The 21,673-nt window shown below is 35.4% G+C and overlaps 1 protein-coding gene across 6 annotated transcripts in view; it reads left to right on the top strand.

Moving 5' to 3' along the window:
* Window positions 1-21,673, top strand: part of CPED1 (cadherin like and PC-esterase domain containing 1) — a 311,112-nt gene that overhangs the window by 123,708 nt on the left and 165,731 nt on the right. For all 6 annotated transcript variants that reach the window (XM_050785084.1, XM_050785080.1, XM_050785078.1 and 3 more), the window contains 6 exons: window positions 11,550-11,692; window positions 13,372-13,444; window positions 14,640-14,807; window positions 15,922-16,026; window positions 17,607-17,776; window positions 21,294-21,364. In XM_050785084.1, coding sequence (XP_050641041.1) covers window positions 11,550-11,692; window positions 13,372-13,444; window positions 14,640-14,807; window positions 15,922-16,026; window positions 17,607-17,776; window positions 21,294-21,364 — 730 coding nt within the window. The remainder of the gene's footprint in view (window positions 1-11,549; window positions 11,693-13,371; window positions 13,445-14,639; window positions 14,808-15,921; window positions 16,027-17,606; window positions 17,777-21,293; window positions 21,365-21,673) is intronic.

Below are 21,673 nucleotides of genomic sequence, written 5' to 3'. Positions count from 1 at the left end.
CCTTCCAGTAGGGGAGAAATATGTATTTATAAATAACTAATACAGGGCAAAATGCAAGGCATGATTCAGAGTTGCAGAGATAGTGAAGAGTAGGAGAGAATTATTCAGGCTGGAGAAAGGGAATAGGTTTCATAGAATGGATGGTGTTTTAGCTGTGCTTGGAAGAATGAGTAGGGTTTCTTTAAAAATGAAGAGGGATGTTTACATTTGCTTTGCCAAGGCAGCATGAATCATGCAGGTGAAAACATAGGTTATAGTCTTGAAACTATGAACTGCCTTATTTGGCCAGAATTTGAATGTCCGTAAGAGAAGGGAGAATCCTAGGGTGGCCTGAGGTGAGAGGGATGGGGAAGGAAGGAAGAGAAAAAGACACAGGATTTGTGGTAGGTTAGACCAGATGAAGATATACTACAGATGAAACCTGAAGAGCTTGAATTTCATGGAATGTAAAATGTAAAGTGACACTACTGTCATTTTACGCTTCTGAATGTATTCTCAGATACGGTCTTATTTGAAACTTTTTTTTTTTCTTTGAGACAGAGCCTCTTTCTTCACCCAGGCTGGAGTGCAGTTGCAAATCTTGGCTAACTGCAACTTCTACCTTCTGTGTTCAAGTGATTCTCCTGCCTCAGCCTCCCAAGTAGCTGGGACTATAGACATGCACCACCATGCCTGGCAATTTTTTTTGTATTTTTTGTAGAGATGGGCTTTCACCATGTTAGCCAGGATGGTCTTGACCTCCAGACCTTGTGATCCGCCTGCCTCAGCTTCCCAAAGTGCTGGGATTATAGGCGTGAGCCACCACGCCTGGCCTTATTTGAAACTTTTAAGAAACCCAGGAGATAGGTTGATATGTTTATATACACTCTATGGATGAGGAAATAAAGATTCATGATTTAATGAAGAGGACAGAACTAATAAATGTGGTTAGGATTGGGACTCAGATCTCCAGTGACTAAAATCTCGCTTAGTTACCACGGACAGCTTGTAGTACTGCTCTGCATTCCCCCCATAAAGCTTGTTGGCTGCTGAACTCAAGAGCTCAATGCCTGAGGCAAGGATGCTACCTTCAAGTTTGTCCTTTACACCCTTGAGTTCTATGCCTACCTTCATGAGCTGATGAACTGTAAGTGCAAAAAGACAGGTTTTCTTCTGTAAAAGCAAAGCTGAATATTTATAACATTCTTAATAAAGGACAATCAACTTAAAACATTTCAGATGAATTAAATGTGGGTATAACAACTTTCAAAATTTGGGGGGAAGCCGTAAAACCTAGAATGATTCTGCCCTGGGATTTCTTTGCAAGTGTCTTTGTGTTCTTGGTCTAACTGCAGTTAAGTCAATGCCTATAGGTGAGGTTTCTGTGAGTTAGATGACTTGCAATTCCAATTAGTTCACCCATAGTCAAAGGCCTTGACCATATGTCAAAAGATTGACAAAGGAATACAGGTTTAATTTTTTTAAAAAAAAGTTTAAGAATTGGGTATATCACTTTTTGAGTTCTCATATAAAAACAATGTACTTTGTAGTAAAAAGGATAAAGGTACTTCTACTGTTTACAGCTTTTTTTACTATTGTGTGCATAAACGTGCGTGCGTGCATAATCATCTATTGATTGATTGCTATGTCCTTCAAGCACAAATGAATTAGCACCTTATGGTTTTATATGCTGACTTGGAATGTTCAAGATAAGTTCAGCTACAACTGATTCATATCCTTCTGTAAATGTTGGGGACTTCTGTTCTTTATGAGCAGGGAACTGACATGATTGGAACTGGCCTTCATAAGGATGATGACTGGCAACAGTGGAAAAAAAATATTGAGGGCAGGGAAGTCAGTAGTCAGTACTCAGGGCACACGGAGATGACATGGATTTGGGCTATCTAGCATTATATTTGACTAGATGCTAAATCATGAACTTTTAAATTATGCATAATTAAGTACCCACTGAAAATACAGCATGTAAAGGAATGAATATTGTTTGGTGTGAGAGAGGTGTAAGGTAACTGACAGGAGAAAGGTGTGAGAAAACAGCAGAGTTGTCATAAATATCCTATAGATTCAACAGACTTTAACACCACAGCCACTTAAAAGTTAGGGCAAATTGCTCTATCATGTTCTTTATTGTACAACCAGAACCCATTATTTTTTTATAATGAATACATTTCCTTTTCTTTTGTGATTGACCAGGAGACTTAATAAGACCTAAAAGAGATACCCTGCATAAAATATCCAGTATATAAATTGAAAACATTTTCCCTTTTTACTTTCTTAATCGTTTGAGAGTATTTAGAGATATGAGATAGGTATCTTTCTGCCAAATGAGTCCTTATTTGCAAATTTTTGTACTGCCTGTAACAAATATTACTTGGTACAAATATTACTGGATTTCAATGTCATCTTCTAGTCAAGATAATTAATAAAAGATGAATTGTTTTCAAACGAGCTGTCAGAACTTATTTTATTGGAAGTTCAAAGAAGGCTTGGTTTTGACTTTAATGGGAATAGTTGTGACCTGCTTGAACAATGGCATTCATATAAAGAAAATGAGCAGGCGTATACGTAGAGAGTTCAATGATAAAATCTTTACAACTTTAGCTTTTGCTCTTTGCTATTAAATCTCTCTGCTCCTTTATATCCCACTGAGAGATTCCAGAAGGGATAATAAAGAAAACCTGCCAGTTTTCTAAGAAGGTTGAATATAATGCAATCAAGGGTCTATCATTCAAAGCAAATAATTAAATTTTTATTCTATTCACAGCCTTTTGTATTTCTGTACTCTGCTTCTGAACAATTCCCTTATATGCTTGTGGGAGAGTTTAAAGTTTTCAGCTGTGAAACTGATTAAATTATATGGAATCTACATTCTGAATTTCCAAGTTTAATATATGCTATAAAGTTTAGGGCTGTTAAGAGGTACGAATGACTAAAATTATTCATGTCACTGGAAACAGAAAACTTATTTAAATATTGGAGTTTTTAATATAATTCCAAAGAAGGAGTAAATGTATCCTAATTTAGGTTCAGCCAATTTGGTTTTCTGTGGTTTACCCTAAAGCAAGCCAATTTTCAGTGAACTAAAACAAATGATGAGAGGATTTATATTCTTAAATCATTTGATGTAACATGAATTTTTTTCTTGATCTAGGCAATTTGATTTAAGTTGCAAAGAAATATTCTTAGTTTTTCCAAAAGGTAATTAGGCTACATAAATTCTCAAGTTGTTGAGTTGTTAATTGTGTGGGTGTAAATTGCTTGAGAATTGTGACAGTTTCAAACACATTTTAGATAAAAGTAAAAATACAGATGATTCATTCTGGATTTCAGGGTCCATCCATAGTCCTACACCTAATATGATCAAAACCACAAAGGCAGAAGTAATGCTGGGGCTTTGCAGCAAAGCAGATTGGCTTCAACACCCATGTTGGTTGCCCCCAGCTGTATTACCTTAGGCATGTACCTTGCATTCTCAACCCCAACTTTCTTCATCTGTAAAATGAGGATGATGAGTACCACCTTCATAGCATTGCTATGAATACAAACAAAGCAGTACATGTAAAATGCACGGTGTCTGCCACATAGTGTCAGCTTGGCTAAGGGTATTATTAAGGTGATTATTATTAAATACAACATAGAAAATTCTCTCTCTCTCTCCCCCCATATATATATACACACACAAGTGTATACATATATACACATGTATATACATACACACACACACACACACATATGTGTATATGTATTTGAGATGGAGTCTCGCTCTGCCACCCAGGCTGGAGTGCAGTGGCATGATCTCGGCTCACTGCAACCTCTGCCTCCCAGGTTCAAGTGATTCTCCCGCCTCAACCTCCCAGGTAGCTGGGATTACAGATGAGTACCACCATGCTAGGCTACCTTTTGTATTTTTAGTGGAGACGGGGTTTTGCCATATTGGCCAGGTTTGTCTCAAACTACTGACCTCAGGTGATCCACCTACCTCGGCTGCCCAAAGTGCTGGGATTACAGGCATGAGTCACCATGCCCAGCCAAATTATATTCAAATACAACATGTGCATTAAATTAAAAAATTACATCACTACTTAGGTTTGTAATTTAGTCATTTTTCTCCATTTTTCTATCTTTTTTTGTCTTTCTTCTATTGTTAAAAATCTGATTTTTTTTCTTTAAATCACCTTCCTCTTCCAAGGGTCCACGATGCTCACCAGCACTTCATTTTCGGCCACAGCTCTCTCAGATGCGTTTTGGAGTGGGGGCAGGCAGCCATATCCAGAGCTGGATGTCATATGCCTTTGGGGATCCATGATGAACTCCCCAAGGGGCTCAGAGGCACATGGACAATTTTGAGAGAATCAGTGCCCAGACGTTCACCTTTCATATGGATCATACATTGAAACTTTCTAAAGTTTGATTTTGCTGAAAAGATACCTCTTAAGCAGGTTGCTACCTCCCATTCTTTTTATACATCGTTCTGCTCTTCAAAAGAAAGACCCAGCTTTTGCTAGCTCTGATATTATAATGATGGTTACTCAAAGGTAAAAAAAAATTTGCAAAAAAAAAAGAGAAAGAAACAGACACATTTAACTATGTTGTTCTTTAGAGCAAGTGAAGGATGCTAATCACTAGGTAACAAATCCTTCACAATTCAGCTTGTTTTCAGTTCTTTGTTTTTAACAAGATTGAATATTTCATGATAAACCACTATGTAATTTTTAACATATACCTTGGAGGGAGTTGAAAGAACTGAGCCATGTTGCTATAACTAAACCCTTCCGTCCACAACTGTGTATTTATGTGAACAAATTTTCTTCATGCTTATATTTAAAATAATAATAATGATGTTGAACCCTTCTTGTTCTAGCATTAAGTGGATATATGAATTAATCGAATAAAATGAAATGGTCTGGGCACGGTTGCTCACTCCTGTAATCCCAGCACTTTGGGAGGCCAAGGCAGGTGGATCACGAGGTCAGGAGTTTGAGAACAGCCTGGCCAACACTGTGAAACCTGTCTCTACTAAAAATACAAAAATTAGCTGGGCATGGTGGTGCATGCCTGTAATCCCAGCTACTAAGGAGGCTGAGGCAGGAGAATCGCTTGAACTAGGGAGTCAGAGGTTGCAGTGAGCCGAGATCATGCCACTGCACTCCAGCCTGGCTACAGAGCAAGACTCTGTCTCAAAAAAAAAAAAAAAAAAAAAAAAAAAAAAAGAAACAAAGAAAGAAAAAAACCCGCATATCTATCTTGGAAGTTGCATTAGGTCATTCCTGTGTTGCTATAAGTACCTTAGACTGTGTGGTTTATAAAGAAAAGACATTTAATTGGCTCACCGTCCTGCAGGTTGTATAGGAAGTATGGTGCAGGCATCTGCTCAGCTTCTGGAGAGGCCACGAGAAGCTTTTACTGATAAGAGAAGGCAAAGGAGGACCAGGCATCTCACATGGTGGGAACAGTAGCAAGAGGCGTTGGTAGGGAGGCACCACACTTTAACAACTGAATCTCCTGAAAACTCATTCACAATGGCAAGAACAGCATCAAGCCATGAGGGATCTGCCCCCGTGACCCAAACACTTCTCAACAGGCCCTACCTGCAACACTGAGGATTACAATTCAGCATGATATTTGGTGGGAACCTATATTCAGAGAAATCAGAGCTGCATTTCCAATACAATTTTACTTTTTATTCTAGAAATTATTTAATATGATTTTTAATGTATTTCTCTTGTTCTGACTAATTATGTATGACCAATAATTTTAACTATTTGGAAGAACTTTTTTTTTTTTAACTTAGAGCCATATGGTCGCTGAAATTCTCAAGTTTAAATTTATAAACTTTTTTTTTCTATTGAGAATTATAGGACAATCAAGAAATATATTTTTTCTTTTTTTCTTTTTTTTTTGGTGGGGGTTGGAGTCTCCCTGTCACCCACGCTGGAGTGCAGTGGCACAATCTTGACTCACTGCAACCTCCGCCTCCTGGGTTCAAGTGATTCTCCTTCCTTAGTAGAGACGGGGTTTCACCATGTTCGTTGGGCTAGTCTTGAACTCCTGACCTCGTGATCTGCCCACCTTGGCCTCCCAAAGTGCTGGGATTACAGGAGTGAGCCACCATGTCTGGTCCCAAGGACTTTCATATATAAAAATATTAGTATGAAATTCTGAGGTATTTGGGTTACTTCAGATTCATTTTAAGAGTTCTGGCCAGGCATTATTGACATTTGAAGGCAACCCAAAGGTGCATCAGTAGATGAAGGGATAAACAAAATGTAGTATATGCCTATAACAAATATTATCCAGCCTTAAAAAGGAAGGAAATTGTGATACATGCTACAACGTGAATGACCCTTGACAATACTTGCTAAGTGAAATAACCCAGTCATGAAGACACTGGATTATTCCACTTATATGAGGTATCTAGAGTAGTCAAATGCATAAAAACAGAAAGTAGAATGTGGTTGGCTGGGGGCTGGGAGGAGGGGGAAATGGGGACATGTTTACTGGGTATATAATTTCAGGTGTGCAAAAAGTTCTAGAGATTGGTTGCACGATAGTGTAAAAATACTTAAAGCTACTAAAGTGTACACTTAGAAAGGATTATGATACATTGCACGTTACAGGTATATGACTACAATTCAAACTTTTAAAAATAACTTTGCAGTCTTCACAGCTGCATTTTCTCCAATTATCATGTTTATCCACTTGCTAATTGCATAACACCAAAGCCCCTAAAAGCAATTATTTCAAGGTAGAAATTTTGCAAAAGAAAATGAAACAAAAAATAACCCCTTCATTACTCTATTTCTCAGTTCCAACAATAGTGGAAATATTTTCTATTTTCATGCCACCTACTTTTAGTCTCGGTTTTATTCTTGAACACCTTATTTTCCTTGAATTTTTTAGGATGCAAAATATCAATAGCAAGCTTGAATACTGGTAAGAATGAGCTATGAACACGGGTGTGTAAATATGTCTTTGAGACCCTGCTTTCAATTATGCTGACTGTATACCCAGAAGTGGAATTGCTGGATTGTATGGTAGTTCTATTTGTAATTTCTTGAGGAACCACCAAATTGCTATTCAAGTGGCTGCACCATGTTACTTTTCCACCATCAAAGCACAGGGATTCCAGTCTCTTAATATCCTCACCAATGATTATTTTCTGTTTTGTTTTTGTTAGTCACCATCCTAATGGGTGTGAGGCAATATCTCACTGTGGTTCTAATTTGCATTTCCCTAGTGATTAGTGATATTGAGCATCTTTTTAATATGATGTTGGTGCAAAATGACCTTAAGTACCAATATTCCTTCATCTGACTTTAGTACCAATATTATTTAATCTGAGAAGATGAAAAGTTCTTTCATACGTAGTAACATTGAGAGAAGCCCTAGTATACTTTAGTAAGGTATAATGCTGTTAAACATGACATTCTGCTATGGTTTCTCATTCAAGAACATTATTTTGAAAAACCCTAATACTGGTAAATCTTTCATTCTCCATTCTAACTCACAGATTAAATTTTCTCATCTCCAAAATTCTCTCAAACAGCTATAAGCTTCTGTTCTTCAAAGGTTTTATTACAAGACACCAGAAAAATTTATATTCTCCTTCTCTCACGAGATGCGAGCAAGAGATAAGCATGCTGTCCTGAGGAAAGTGATGTTACCCAGAAATTACAGTAAAGTGTTTCTCTTATCAAGGTATCTGTGGTTTCTGTAACATCATAGGTTTGTTTATTCAACAGTATTTACTGAATACCTACTTAGCATTAAGCACTGGAATCCAGAAGATAAAATGGGACAGTTCCTGAACACCCCCCTCCAAAACAACAACAACAACAACAACAACAAAAAACCTCACAGTCTAGCAGAAAGAGCAGACAAGAAGGTCGGCAAGTTTAACACGGAACAAATGACATGTGTTGACATTGAGATCAATTCAGCCAAGCAAGGTCTTATGGGAGGATGGAGAGAAATAATGAGGCAGAACGCAGAGCGTAACATGGGAGGAGTTGTAAAGTATGTGGTGGAATGAAGTGGATACCAAGGACACCTTGGAAAAAGATATCAGACATGATCGAAGTTTTTCTGTATGCTTTTAAGTGCATTCTGTTGCTCTTATCCTTCCATTTTTAATTAATTGAAAATTTTAGTCCACCCACTTGTATCTGAGTAAGTTTCTTGAATGGATCAATGTTGTAAAAATGTAAATACCTTACTAGTTATTGCCTGAATTTTACACAGGTACAAACAAATGATGGTGTGTTAGCTGACTGGTTTTACGACTGTGATCTTACAACGTCATTTTCTATATAATTTATTTTGCACTAAAAGTTACACTGAAGGAAGAAAATTTATAGTTTATAAAATAGTTTCATGTCATGTTAAAAGTTACAAGATGTTCTTTTATTCATATTTATTTTATTGCCAATGTACCAATTTCCTTGCGAACTTACATTCTCACATTTATTTAATTCAAAAACATTGATTGGAAGTGTTGATATGGAGAGGAAGAAGTCTTCTTAATATTTAAGTTCATGGCTTGACTGTTTTAAATTAGCAGCGAAGGTGAAGGTGCTCCTTCAGGTGTTTGTGAGTTAAGAAAGTGCCTGAGTGAAATTGTTCAGGTTCTGGTGGCATTTGAATGGAATTAACATCAAATAATTTCAGATTTGACATTGTCTCATGAGATCATTGAGCATAGTTCTGTCATTCTGCACTGAGACTCACAGAACTCATGTAATTTGACCAAGGAAATACAATTAGAGTAACAAATTGCAATGTAACCGGACACTAAAAAAAGTGGTTCACTTAGTCTAAGTGAGTGAGTTACAACAACCGATACAAGTTGTGCTTTCTTTGGGAGACTTTGAAAGTTTATGATTTTTTAAAAATTCATATTAAGCATTCACATGATTCTACTTTCATTTCTGGCATATGTAGTTTGCTTGCCACTATACTGAATGAATGTGAAATAAGGAATCTCACTCATCTGGATTTTTATTTTTATTTTTTTTTGAGATGGAGTCTTGCTCTGTCACCCAGGCTGCGGTGCATTGGTGTGGTCTCGGCTCACTACAGCCTCTGCCTCCTGGGTTCAAGTGATTCTCCTGCCTCAGCCTCCCGAGTAGCTGGGATTACAGGTGTGTGCCACCATTCCTGGTTAATTTTTGTATTTTTGGTAGAGATAGGGTTTCAGCATGTTGGCCAGGCTGGTCTTGAACTCCTGACCTCAGGTGATCTGCCCACCTCGGCCTCCCAAAGTGCTGGGATTATAGGCATGAGCCACCATGCCCAGTTGTCTTGTTTTAATTAATAAAAAATAAAAGGAACTGACATGTACTGAATACAGATGTGCTGGGTGGTGGAATTCCTTATGTACATTCTCTCATTTAATCTCAGCGATACCTCTATAAAGTAGGCACTGTTATTGATCCCACAAAGTCTCACAACTTTGGCACAAAACCAAAGTTGAACCTGGACCTTTTTACCTCTAATGTCTATAGAGGTAATACCTATGTACTATGCAACTTGTCCCCCAAAGCACAGAACACAGGGCTTTGTAAAGGCTGCAGTTCTCTCTAAAAGTTGAATTGAATGGCATCCCATATTTAAATGCTCATTGTTACATTAAGAAATTAAGAAATAATCATTTTCATTTTAGAGAAATAAGTGCAACCCTAAGACATTAATTTGCTAATTATTCTTCCTCATGGAGATATAATCTTAAAATTAATCTTATTCATATGATTAATTTTATTAATCATAAAAATCATATGCTACATAGACATTTCCAACTTTCATATATTATTAACCTTAACCTCCATGATATTCAGGTAACATTAAACTAGGAAAATGCAACAATGTCACAAATAAACCTTTCTACATAATGTGGTGAAATGAGTGAAATATGATGAGTTACTTTTACTTGGAAAAACATAATGTTACTCTGCTTTGATTCAAGGGTGTTAACATTTTTAGTGTTAGCAATAATTTGTTTTCTTTTAATCATACAATTATTACATTTATTTTCCTTAGTAAAATGGAAAAACATCCCAATTGCCAAATACTAATGACACATTCTTAGGGTCTCTATGTGTAATCTTATTAGGTTTCTGTTTTCAGCTGGAAAAGTTTATGAAGCCAGTATTTGTTTATCTTGGGGGAATTTTGCTTGTGCATTGAGAAGACACATTTGCCATTTTCCACAGGCAATCCAGGCCAATATTTGTCCTTCTTTATCATAGCAACAAAAGTTTTTCACTTTGCAATCCTGTGTAGTCTGGATAGATTTAGTCTGTTTTTCCAAAAAACATTAATAGAATACCTGCTGCATGTTTTTTCAAAAAATATTTTTTGTTCTTCATCTTTAAAAGAGTATGTTTATCCAGAGAAAGTTTATGAATCAATATGAGACTTGTTTCATATTTTTAAAAAATATCCACTTGAACTTTGATATGAAGCATCATCAAGAGGTAGTTTTGTTTTAATCATTTTAATATTTAAGCAAATAAAAACAGCTGTTTGTGATACTAACAATTGTGTTTTTAAGATGACACAAATTGAGCTTCATTCCCCCTTTTTTGTAATACCTCCGTATACTCTCTATCCACATGAAATAATTAAGAATTAAAACATTAACAGGACACTGGGATTCTCTCAGAATCTTCTCTGGTTGGCTAGATCTTGCACAGAATAATGGCATGAGGAAAAAGCAACTTTGATACATTTATTTTTGTTCTAATATACCCCCAAAATTGATAATAATACAAAACTAACATTTGAATTTCATACTTTAACATGACTTTCAAATACATTTTCTTCTAATTTGGCTTCACATCTCTCTGGTTGGTAGATATTAATCCCAATTTAAAGAGAAGGACACAAAGATTCGGAGGAGTGAGTGGCAAGCCCAGCTCACCTAGTGAGTAGAGTTACAAATGAAACTTCAGAGCTCTGATGACAAGACTTGCATTTTCCATGATTAGATGCTGTGAAATGAGGAAAATAAAATGGAGTAAGCACTTCTAAAGAAATTTAAATTATAATATATTTAAACCTTTCTCTTTCAAAATACTTGTATCTTAGATTACCAAACTTACTGATTAAGGGGTTTTTTTGGGGCGTGACAAGTAGAGATAACCTAGAACAATCCTTCAAATTGGTCACCTTGAAAATGATAGACAGGCCGGGCGCGGTGGCTCACGCCTGTAATCCTAGCACTTTGGGAGGCCGAGGCGGGCGGATCACAAGGTCAGGAGATCGAGACCATGGTGAAACCCCGTCTCTACTAAAAAAAATAGAAAAAATTAGCCGGGCGCGCGGCGGGCGCCTGTAGTCCCAGCTACTCGGGAGGCTGAGGCCGGAGAATGGCGTGAACCTGGGAGGCGGAGCTTGCAGTGAGCCGAGATTGCGCCACTGCATGCACTCCAGCCTGGGCGACAGAGCGAGACTCCGTCTCAAAAAAAAAAAAAAAAAAAAAAAAAAAAAAAAAGAAAATGATAGACAAACTGAGGCTGTTGTTTTAACACGTGAATCCTTTACTTTGTTCACAGCTGCAAACATTTTTTGAGACATTCCTGAGAGCCAGTTCACCTCATCAGGCTTTTGATATTATGAAGGAAGCAATTGGCAAACTCCTGCTAGCGGCTGAAGTATTCAGTGAAACATCTACTTTGGGACCAAAGACCTTCCATAGGTAAAAACAAATTTTAATTTTAAAAAAGAAAATAAAAGAAAGAAACCTATCTTTCAAAAATTGTTGGTGGAAATATATCTTAATTATCATAAGTAGGTGGTACTTGGAAAATTTTATGTCAATACACAAATATGATCTTCTAAACATATGTGGCCATATTTATAGATCCTCAAACTTTAGAACATGTAACAGACTCAGTAGTATCTAAATAGTGGTAACAAGAAGTAAAGTACACATTTTAAAAGTTAAGCTTTTAATTGCAGCCCCCTTTTCAAGCGCAACTATCTCTATCATAGATACCTGGCGTTGACTAGGTATAATCTTACTTATACGTAATAAATTTCATTCTCAAATATCCCACTGATTTCATAATGTAGAGCAGAAAATGAAGAACTTCATTAACAAAATTCAATAACTCCTATTCCCATATCTGTTTACTTGAATATAACTTATTGCCTTTCTTCTAATGAAATGTTAAATCTAGTATGTCAAAAAGTAGGGGAAGCACATCAATTTAAACCTTATCATAATTTATTTGTTTTTTTTTTTTTTTTTTTTTTTTTTTTTTTTTTTTTTTGAGACGGAGTCTCGCTCTGTCGCCCAGGCTGGAGTGCAGTGGCCGGATCTCAGCTCACTGCAAGCTCCGCCTCCCGGGTTCACGCCATTCTCCTGCCTCAGCCTCCCGAGTAGCTGGGACTACAGGCGCCTGCCACCTCGCCCGGCTAGTTTTTTGTATTTTTTTTAGTAGAGACGGGGTTTCACCGTGTTAGCCAGGATGGTCTCGATCTCCTGACCTCGTGATCTGCCCGTCTCGGCCTCCCAAAGTGCTGGGATTACAGGCTTGAGCCACCGCGCCCGGCCCCTTATCATAATTTATACATGAATAAGTGCCTAGCATGTAGGAGTAGGAGGGTTTTCTTCTTCATATTTAGGTTTCCATGGATTAACTTTATTGCTTAGTTTAATGTGTCATGAAGATTTAGGTGTATTTTTATTTTCTGTAAGAAATAAAATAGAAGCCAAATCCAAAAATTCATCACATGTAATTTTACATTATCCAAGCCACTGCTCTTTTTAATTAGTAGACATTGAAATTTAACTATAGTAAATATTAATGTGACACCAAATGAGAGTAAATGTAGCAGGAGGATATGGTTGTTTTTATGATTTTACTTTAAGTTCTGGGATACATGTGCAGAACGTGCAGGTTTGTCACATAGTATACATATGGCATGGTGGTTTGCTGCACCCATCAATCCATCATCTAGGTTTTAAGCCCTGCATACATTAGGTATTTGTCCTAATGCTCTCCCTCCCCTTGCCCCCCTCCCCCCAACAGGCCCCAGTGTGTGATGTTCCCCTCCCTATGTCCATGTGTTCTCATTGTTCAGTTCCCACTTATGAGTGAGAACATGCGGTGTTTGGTTTTCTGTTCCTGGGTTAGTTTGCTGAGAATGATGGTTTCCAGCTTCATACATGTCCCTGCAAAGGACTTGAACTCATTCCCTTTTAGGGCTGCATAGTATTCCATGGTGTGTATGTGCCACGTTTTCTTTATCCAGTCTATCATTGATGGGCATTTGGGTTGGTTCCAAGTTTTTGCTATTATAAATAGTGCTATAATAAACATACGTGTGCCTGTGTCTTTACTTTTATGGTACCTTGTGTTTTCATTTTAGATGCAGATTCTGCTTTCAACTTCTAACTTTTGATATTGGTTATGGCAGTTTCATGCACCCTGTAGTGCTACAGGTCAGTATGCCAAAGGCCTCATGAGTGATGTGAGCTTCTACCTTGTGGTGAAAGATCAGTGTGTGTGTGGTGTTGTTGTTTTCATTCATAGTAACCAATCAAAAAATAGCAATTTGCAAAAGTACTGTAGGCTTATATTCACTGTGGTTCAGAGAATTAACTAGTATGTGGAGAATCTATGAGTCTAATCTTGTCTATGTGTCTCTGTAAAATAAACATGAAGTTTTCTATAGTTCAAGTACTATTTGTGAAATAAATGTGGTATGAAGTCAAGCATGCATTAATGGAAAAAAGAAGATGTGTAGATAATAGAAAGTAACAGATTATCTGGTGTATTTACATGAGGTTATGAAAAGATAACCTTTATTGCATATAGATATTTAGTTTAAAATTGGTTTATATTTAATTAAAAAAACCATGGGAATTTTTGAAATTCTTTTTCTGGTATAGATATGTGTAGAGTGAAGTGTTTTTATCTATTTTGATTCTTTTCCTTTCTCTCAAATTAAATACAGTCATTCAGATCATCTCCCCCAACATATTTTTTTTCCTCTAACATAGCCCTTAGAAGCAAAAAGATAAAAAATAATTTATTAAATTAGTCTAAGAAAGTTGTACCTTGGAATATGGGGTGGGAAAAAAGGAAGAAGGGGAAAATAAAATTATGTGTAACTAGAAATCAGCTTTGTATAACATTTATGTGTCTTCAAACTATTATACAGGTAAACCAATTACATTATAGATGGCTCAGACGTTTGGTTAACTAGCTCCAAGATTTCTCCATAAAAATTTAAAACTTTATTAATTGACACTTTTAAATAGTCATTGTTTCCTTATTTTGCATGCATACCTAATAGTTTGTATTATGCTTTTTAAAATTGTTCGGAAAAAAATGTTATGTATTATCTTCCATGAAAGCATATTCTTCAGCTATAAAGGGTATCAAGATAAACTAATGTGACTTTATAATATATTAGTTTTCTTACACTGTACATTAATTAATTGTGTCTTTAAATTGTATCTTTAAAAAAACAAACATTATTCACATTTATAAAACTGTTGACCTCCAAAAAGACCACTAGATGTCAGTTCTGATCTATAATCCAACAGGAAGTAAATCATGTCTTAGAAATCATTCCATTGCCTTAAAAGTAAATCGATGAAAAATATTTGCTGTGCTTTTGCTCTTTCAAAGGTACACGAGCATTTACATTTTCAAGATAATGATAATATGGACTTTGAGGACCAAAATACAGAAGAATTCCTTTTAAATGATACTTTCAATTTTCTCTTCCCTAATGAATCATCACTTTCCATATTTTCTGAGATATTTCAGAGACTTTATAGATCAGATGTATTGAAGGTAAGTGCATATTTGTGTGCTGATAAATATTTTTTCAAGTCATTCCTTAGAAGGTGTCTTTCTCTTTATTGTGCAATTCAGCAACTTGATCATTCACTTGAAATTAATTGGTATCTATTATATCGCACTTTAATTTTTTCTGACCTCTGGACTAAGATTATTTTTATGTCAGCTAACTAGTCAAGTGACTGATTATCATAAAATAATAGGTTGAAAATTAAGTAAAGTGTTCATAATTTCTTATTTTTTCTTTTTCTTTTTCTTTTTTTTTTTTTTTTGACAGAGTCTCACTCTGCCACCCAGGCTGGAGTGCAGTGGAATGATCTTGGCTCACTGCAACCTCTGCCTCCCAGGTTCAAGCGATTCTCTTGTCTCAGCCTCCCAAGTAGCTGGGACTACAGGCATGCGCCACCACACCTGATTAATTTTTGTATTTTTAGTAGAAACAGGGTTTCACCATATTGGCCAGGCTGGTCTTGAACTCCTGACCTCGTGATCCACCTGCCTCGGCCTCCCAAAGTGCTGGGATTATGAAATGTTTGTGGGTATTATGAATAATATATATTGTATACTCTATAATACTTTTTTAGTTTTTAATTTTTTCTTTCATCTTTTAAGTTCAGAGAGTACATGTGCAGGTTCGTTGCATGTATTATAGAATAAAAGAAATGTTAGAACTCTTTGGAGGTAGTTTAGAATAGCAATGAGTGCTCCAGATTGATGTCAGAGGATTTGAGTTATAATACTAATTTTTTTAAGCATTCACGTCTATTGTCATGTTTGGGCAAATGCCAACGAATAGGGCATAGAACTTCAAAATAACATTGATTGATTTTTATAACACGTTAGCATCTCCCCAATCTCACTACCAAAGCATCATTGGGCTATTTTATCCAGGTCATCATTGAGCTATTTTATCCCTGTCAAATATGAAGCTTTCTTATATTCAGACACCACTGTGACAAGTTGAAGTTGCTATGTATTATTTAACATTAATTAGCTCGGTTGTTCATATAACTCAAAATTTGATTGGTTTATGAAATGGGAGGTAATTGGGTTGAACATGGTTTGACTTTTTAGCAATTGCTTAAGTTTTTTCCCCCTACCAATACAGGGTGAAAACTATCAAAAGGAACTAAATCAGTGTCTATCCTTAGAAGAAATTAACTCAATTATGACTTTCATAAAGGAACTTGGAAGTCTGGGACAATTCCAACTGGTAAAGCAAAAGTGACATTTGATTCTTTCTTGGTGACTGAGATTAGAATAAATCACTGTAAGCTACCTGATTTTGATATAAAACTAGATGAAGTATTTCTCTAAGAAATAGAAATCTTTATAAGCTACTTTGCTCTTTTCAGAGATCTAAGTAGCAAAATTAGCAAGATTTATATGCATTACTTTAAGAGTTTGCAAACAATATGTGACTTATTAAAGGTAAAATAATATGGGATTAGCAACTGCTAGAATTTGGCAGTTCTCAAGGGGAAAATGTCAACATTTTTCTGAAGAAGTTTTACTTTTAGCTTCAGAACATTTACATGCAACTAAAAGTTATTTCCGCTTATTACATCCTTGTTATTTCTGTTTATTATTTCTGCTTATTATACCCTGTTTGTTTTTGTAAAATCATATAGAGTTGAAAATAATATTTTAGAAAACTGCTTAAACCTTAATTTCTTATAACTCTATATCAAACTTCAAAGAAAGAAAATGTAAATAATTATAACTTTAACTGGTTTATATCTTTTTTAAAAGGCATTCATTTTATCTTCTATGTATATTGTTAATTCCTTGGTCAATATCAAAGGATAATTTATTGCATATGAAATGCGTATTCAATACTTGTTTTCTTTCCAGTTCTGATACTTATATAGACTAAAATCAATTTGTATTTTTCCACCTAAGATTTGTTCATATGAAATATCTTTTTGAAATAGCATTCTTAATCATTAATAATTTATTATTACCCTGTTTCACGCAAGTATTTATCTTACTTGTAAAAACTATATGAGATATATATGCATATACATACATACACTACTTGTATGAGTTTAATCAGCTTACTAAGTTAATTAATGAGTGTTTGATACTCCTTTTTCTAATTTAGTCCCAAATTTTGGAGGATTCAAAGTAAGCTAATTTCCCCAAAGGTAATTGAGTTGACACAATATCATTTTAACTATTTGAAACTTATAAGTATTACTTTCACAACAGTTTGACTTAATACTATAAAAAGATAATAAAAGGGACCTGTCTTCACTCTTCAAGAATTTGTTAACTTTGGATACTGATAATATGGAGAACATTTCTCACCATAACTTGAGGAAGAACTAAATAATTACTTTGCAAGAGAAAGAGAAAATTCCAATTTCCTGGTTCTCACAGTAGAAAGGAGATAACCACAGATTTTTCTTTGCAGGGGAAAGAGGGGGAGATTAATATTTCTCACTCTGACATAATTCATTTGTAACCCAAGAAGCTGTCTCATTCTTCCTGCTCCCTAACTCTGTTATTCAGGTGTCTTCAGGTATCTGTAACAGGAAAGAGAAATCCATTTATATTCAATGAAAAGAAAAAAAAATCCCATTTGGAAATATGATCATCAACAAAATTAATTTCTTATAAAAAGTGGCATTTACATCAACAACTTCACAGAAATCTAATTTATAGTACTGACCAATGGATTTTTAGCAAATATCTGACTTTTTAGATAAATGACTAAGTATAAAGCTGTTCATAGTAATACTACATTATAATTTGTTTTCCATAACTTATGCTGATATTTTGTGTTCTCAGCTCTTCCCATCTACTACTCCTGGGATTCAGTCACTGATGCGTGAATTTTATGATATGGCAAATCCTGTGGGAAATCCTGGCTCAGTCGCGACCCAATACTGGTCTCTTTTAAATGTATTTGAACAATTTCAGTTCATGAATAAAAAGACACAGCCACATCCACTGGAATGGTAAGATAACCACAAATTTGAATTGTACAATCCAAAAAATCTCTAGTCTACAGATTGATTTCAAAAGGCTTTGCTTATGTTAAAGCAGGCAGCAACAACAAAAAAGTGTGTCCAAATTTCCATACTGTAGAAAACAAATGTCTTCAGACACTGAAACCATAATGATTCTAGTGGTCTTCAAACACTTTAATAAAAATGTATCCAACAGTTTTTTAAACCAACAAGACTTGACTCCACTATAATGTTTAGAATTGAAAGTTTCAATCTAGTTTCCTTCTGTGATATATATTCTTGAATTGTGAGGGTATCAGACAGAAATAATTAGGTGAGATTTGTTTTATGAACCATCGGTCAGAGTGGCAGCTTGAGACAGTAAGATTATGTATTTAGAGAGTTTTTGAGGTGTGACTTTTTTCTGAGCAAAACCCATTGAATGTATATACATATGTTCTGTCTTTGTCACAATTCATATTTTGGTTTTAGAAGGTAGAACTTTGGAGTTTTTCCTTTTTTAGAAGATAGAATCTTAGAGGAAAATATTTGGGTAAGATAAAATTTCCCAACTTCCATTCTAGTGAGAATTAGTAATTAGGGAGTAAGAGAGAACTGAGACAGATAAAATTTTACCTCCACTAGTTAGGGAAAAGGGGCAACACCTAAGGTTTTTTTCTGCTTCTCTTTTATATGGATGGTGTTACGGGAGTATTTGACTTTTCTACTGGCAGCAAAACAGAAGTAAACCTAAACCTCCTAGAGAGATGAAAGACTAAATGGCCCTGCCATAATCATTTAAGTCTTTTGCAGTCACCCTGGGCCATGGCTTTGGTTCTATTGACTTACACTTCACTTCTTTCTGCTCAGGATATAGTGAAAACAGTTCTATAAAAACTTTATTTTTACAATTCAAAAATGTGAATGATCGTATATTTGAAGAATTCTTAGGACATGTCTCAGGATCGGAATTCACTTTAGTTGCCACAGCTTTAAGAAGCTGGTTTTATTTCCTCAATACCTGGAAGTAGTAGACCTAGCAGAAGCTTTTGTTTATGTGTTTGAATATTAGGTTTTAAATAACATACTTCAGAGACACTTCGTGCTTTACACTCACTCAAATAATCTAAGACTGTCTCATTTATTATAGATGGGTGAAAAACAGACTCGATTTCCAAAGGAAGCTATTTAAAATTATTGTTTTTAACTTTGAGGAAGCTCCCTCAAGATACTCAAACTTTGGAAAGTTTGTTCCCAAGCAAAATTTTCTCAAACTCCACATAGGTTGTAAGATTAAGCAGTGTTCTGATCTTAAATTTAGAAGATTGAAGTCTCTTTCAATAAGAAAATTTGCTAATGGTCAGTGTTGAGTATAGTTGGAAAGGGTGAGGACTTTTTTGAATCATAGAGACTATATTCAAAAATCCCAACTTTAGAGTTTATGAAGACAAGGTTTGGACCCCTCTATATTTTGCAGTTTTCTTATCTGCAAAATATACATTATACTATGAACTATGTATGTTTCAGTATGATTACATAAAATAACTTTCGTTTGCTTCATAGCATCTGATACGCTGTAGCACAGGTAGGTAGTAAATATCAGTATACTTTCCTTTCCGTGCTTCTATTCAATGATCATTTTAGCTTCTATAGTGTGGGTAATGTTTTTCTTTTTTAATGGGAAAAGCAAGACAAGTTTGAAATATTTAAGTTAATAGTGAGACAAGTAAACCTTATTATGTTTGTCAACAAGCAATTAGTATATTGCTAATTTCATTTGCATTCAAGAAAAAAATGCCCAAATCTAAATATCTTCAAGGTTACCGGTAAGTGTGTATATATTTAATTATCATTCATGCCATATTGCAATGAGGGTGCATGTTATATACATGTTCCAGATGAGAAAATGAAGTGCTAAGAAGATGGGTCGTTTGCTCAGGTTACGAAGCTAATAGAAATAGAGTTGGAACTAGGACCCTGGCCTTCTCATCTGTGGTCCAGTGCTTTGGTCCAGGACTCATTCATGGTCCAGTAAATCATGCAGACAGGGAGGTCATCATTGTCCTTATCTTCCCAATGGTTACCACAGTTTTTTTCTATAGAAAATATCAACTTTACGGATGTACACTACCTGTGTTCAATGACTTCATCTTTCATTTTCAGGAAAGATCATTCTCTTGTAGCAATGAGGTAAGAAAGTGAGGAAAGCATGACAATACTAGGTAATAGTTATGTATTTGTCCTGAGGCTCAAAATCCAGAGATCTCAACAGAATTAGTGTAAATCTGAAAAGAATGAAAATCTTAAAATCAAGGTCATGCACCATGTGCTAATTTTACCTTACTAGAAATACAGTTGCATTGTACATCACTCTAAGAAAATGCTTTCAATGAAAATCCACATGGATTTGAAACAATGTATTCACAAAATTATGCAGAAAATCACTGCAGGATGCCTTTACATACAGAATGTCTCATTCCATTAAGATAGTAACCTTTCCAAACTTCAGTTTCTGTGCATTTCAGGGTCCTGTCTTTTGTAAGAGTCACCTGGAATAAACAGTTTTTAAAATAAAATTATCATGTAAAAAATTATCATGGTTTCCAGCATTAGCAATAATTTTAATTCCTTGATGCTTTTAAATTTCTTAGCTGATGTTTATATTTGGAGCTGAATATGTCTTATTTATCTCTTCTCCATTACAGTACCCAGCACAATATCTGGGACAACACATATTTCTAAAATGTTATTTAACAAAGAAAATTGTATTTAACTCTCATAGCATCCCTGTGAAGTAAGGTAAACACTGTTATCTCCATTGTGCTGGGGTGGAAATGGAGATTTGCACCAGCACAGGAAAGTCTTGTCAGGGGCCTGCAGACGATCCTGCCTGCTGTTCTTTATCATCAGGACCAGCAATTTTTCTGTCTGCAATTTAAATTATTTTCGTCCCAAATCTGAGGATTTAAAGGGCAATCTGGCCAAGTATTTAGTTATACAACAGAGCAAGTTAGGTGAACACACCAGAATATAACTAACCCTTACTATTCACTACTGTTAATTAGAGTTTAAGGGTAGAAGACTTGGCAAGACATAGGTCGTTTTCTGCATGGTACACTTATATTTCTTCAATTAAATGTATGTTCTTCTCAGGCTGTGCCTCGGTGCTTCCAAGACGTTTTGCTCCAAAACAGTATAACTATAGCCAAACAGATTTCTAAGAAGAATGTGTATTCTTGAATCACTTCTGTTGGACCCAAGCTATCTGAGATTCCTCAGATTTGGACTGAGAGTGACTTTTTACCCTGGTTTTATTCAAATGTGCTTCTGCTGATTAGGGATGATGAGATTTCCACCTACTTCCTTTAAGGGTAGATTGCCAGTTTTGAGGATTGAAATGCAGAAAGCGTTTTTTGTGTTCATCAAAGTAACTGTGCCCACACGGAAGAAGAGATAGCGTTAGATGTAATTTCCATGAGTTTGGTTCATTTCATTAATCCAGAGTTGTTTGGCATTGCATTTGCAGGGATTCTTTCACAGAGGATAAGAACATTGAAAAACCACAAGTACGATTTGATGCAATAGAAAATAAAAAAGGTAAATCTATCTATCTATCTATATATAGATATAAATGTATATTCCCACTTATTTCAACATAACTAAATACTTATTTAGTATTTCCTGTCAAAAAAAATGCAAAATATTTAGCTTCATTAGCAATCAAAAATGAAAATTAAATGAGGAAATACTATTTTTCCTTAAATTTGGAAAGAATTTTCTTAAAATAATAGAGAGGGAATCCAGCAATCCCACTACTGGATATCTATCCAAAGGAAATGAACTCAGTATGTTGAAGAGATATTTGTACTCCAGTGTTAACTACAGCACTACACACAATAGCCAAGA

Source organism: Macaca thibetana, chromosome 3 (genome assembly GCF_024542745.1).
Source record: "Macaca thibetana thibetana isolate TM-01 chromosome 3, ASM2454274v1, whole genome shotgun sequence".
NCBI classification, from domain to species: Eukaryota; Metazoa; Chordata; class Mammalia; order Primates; family Cercopithecidae; genus Macaca; species Macaca thibetana.
This window is presented reverse-complemented; position numbering and strand designations above follow the sequence as displayed.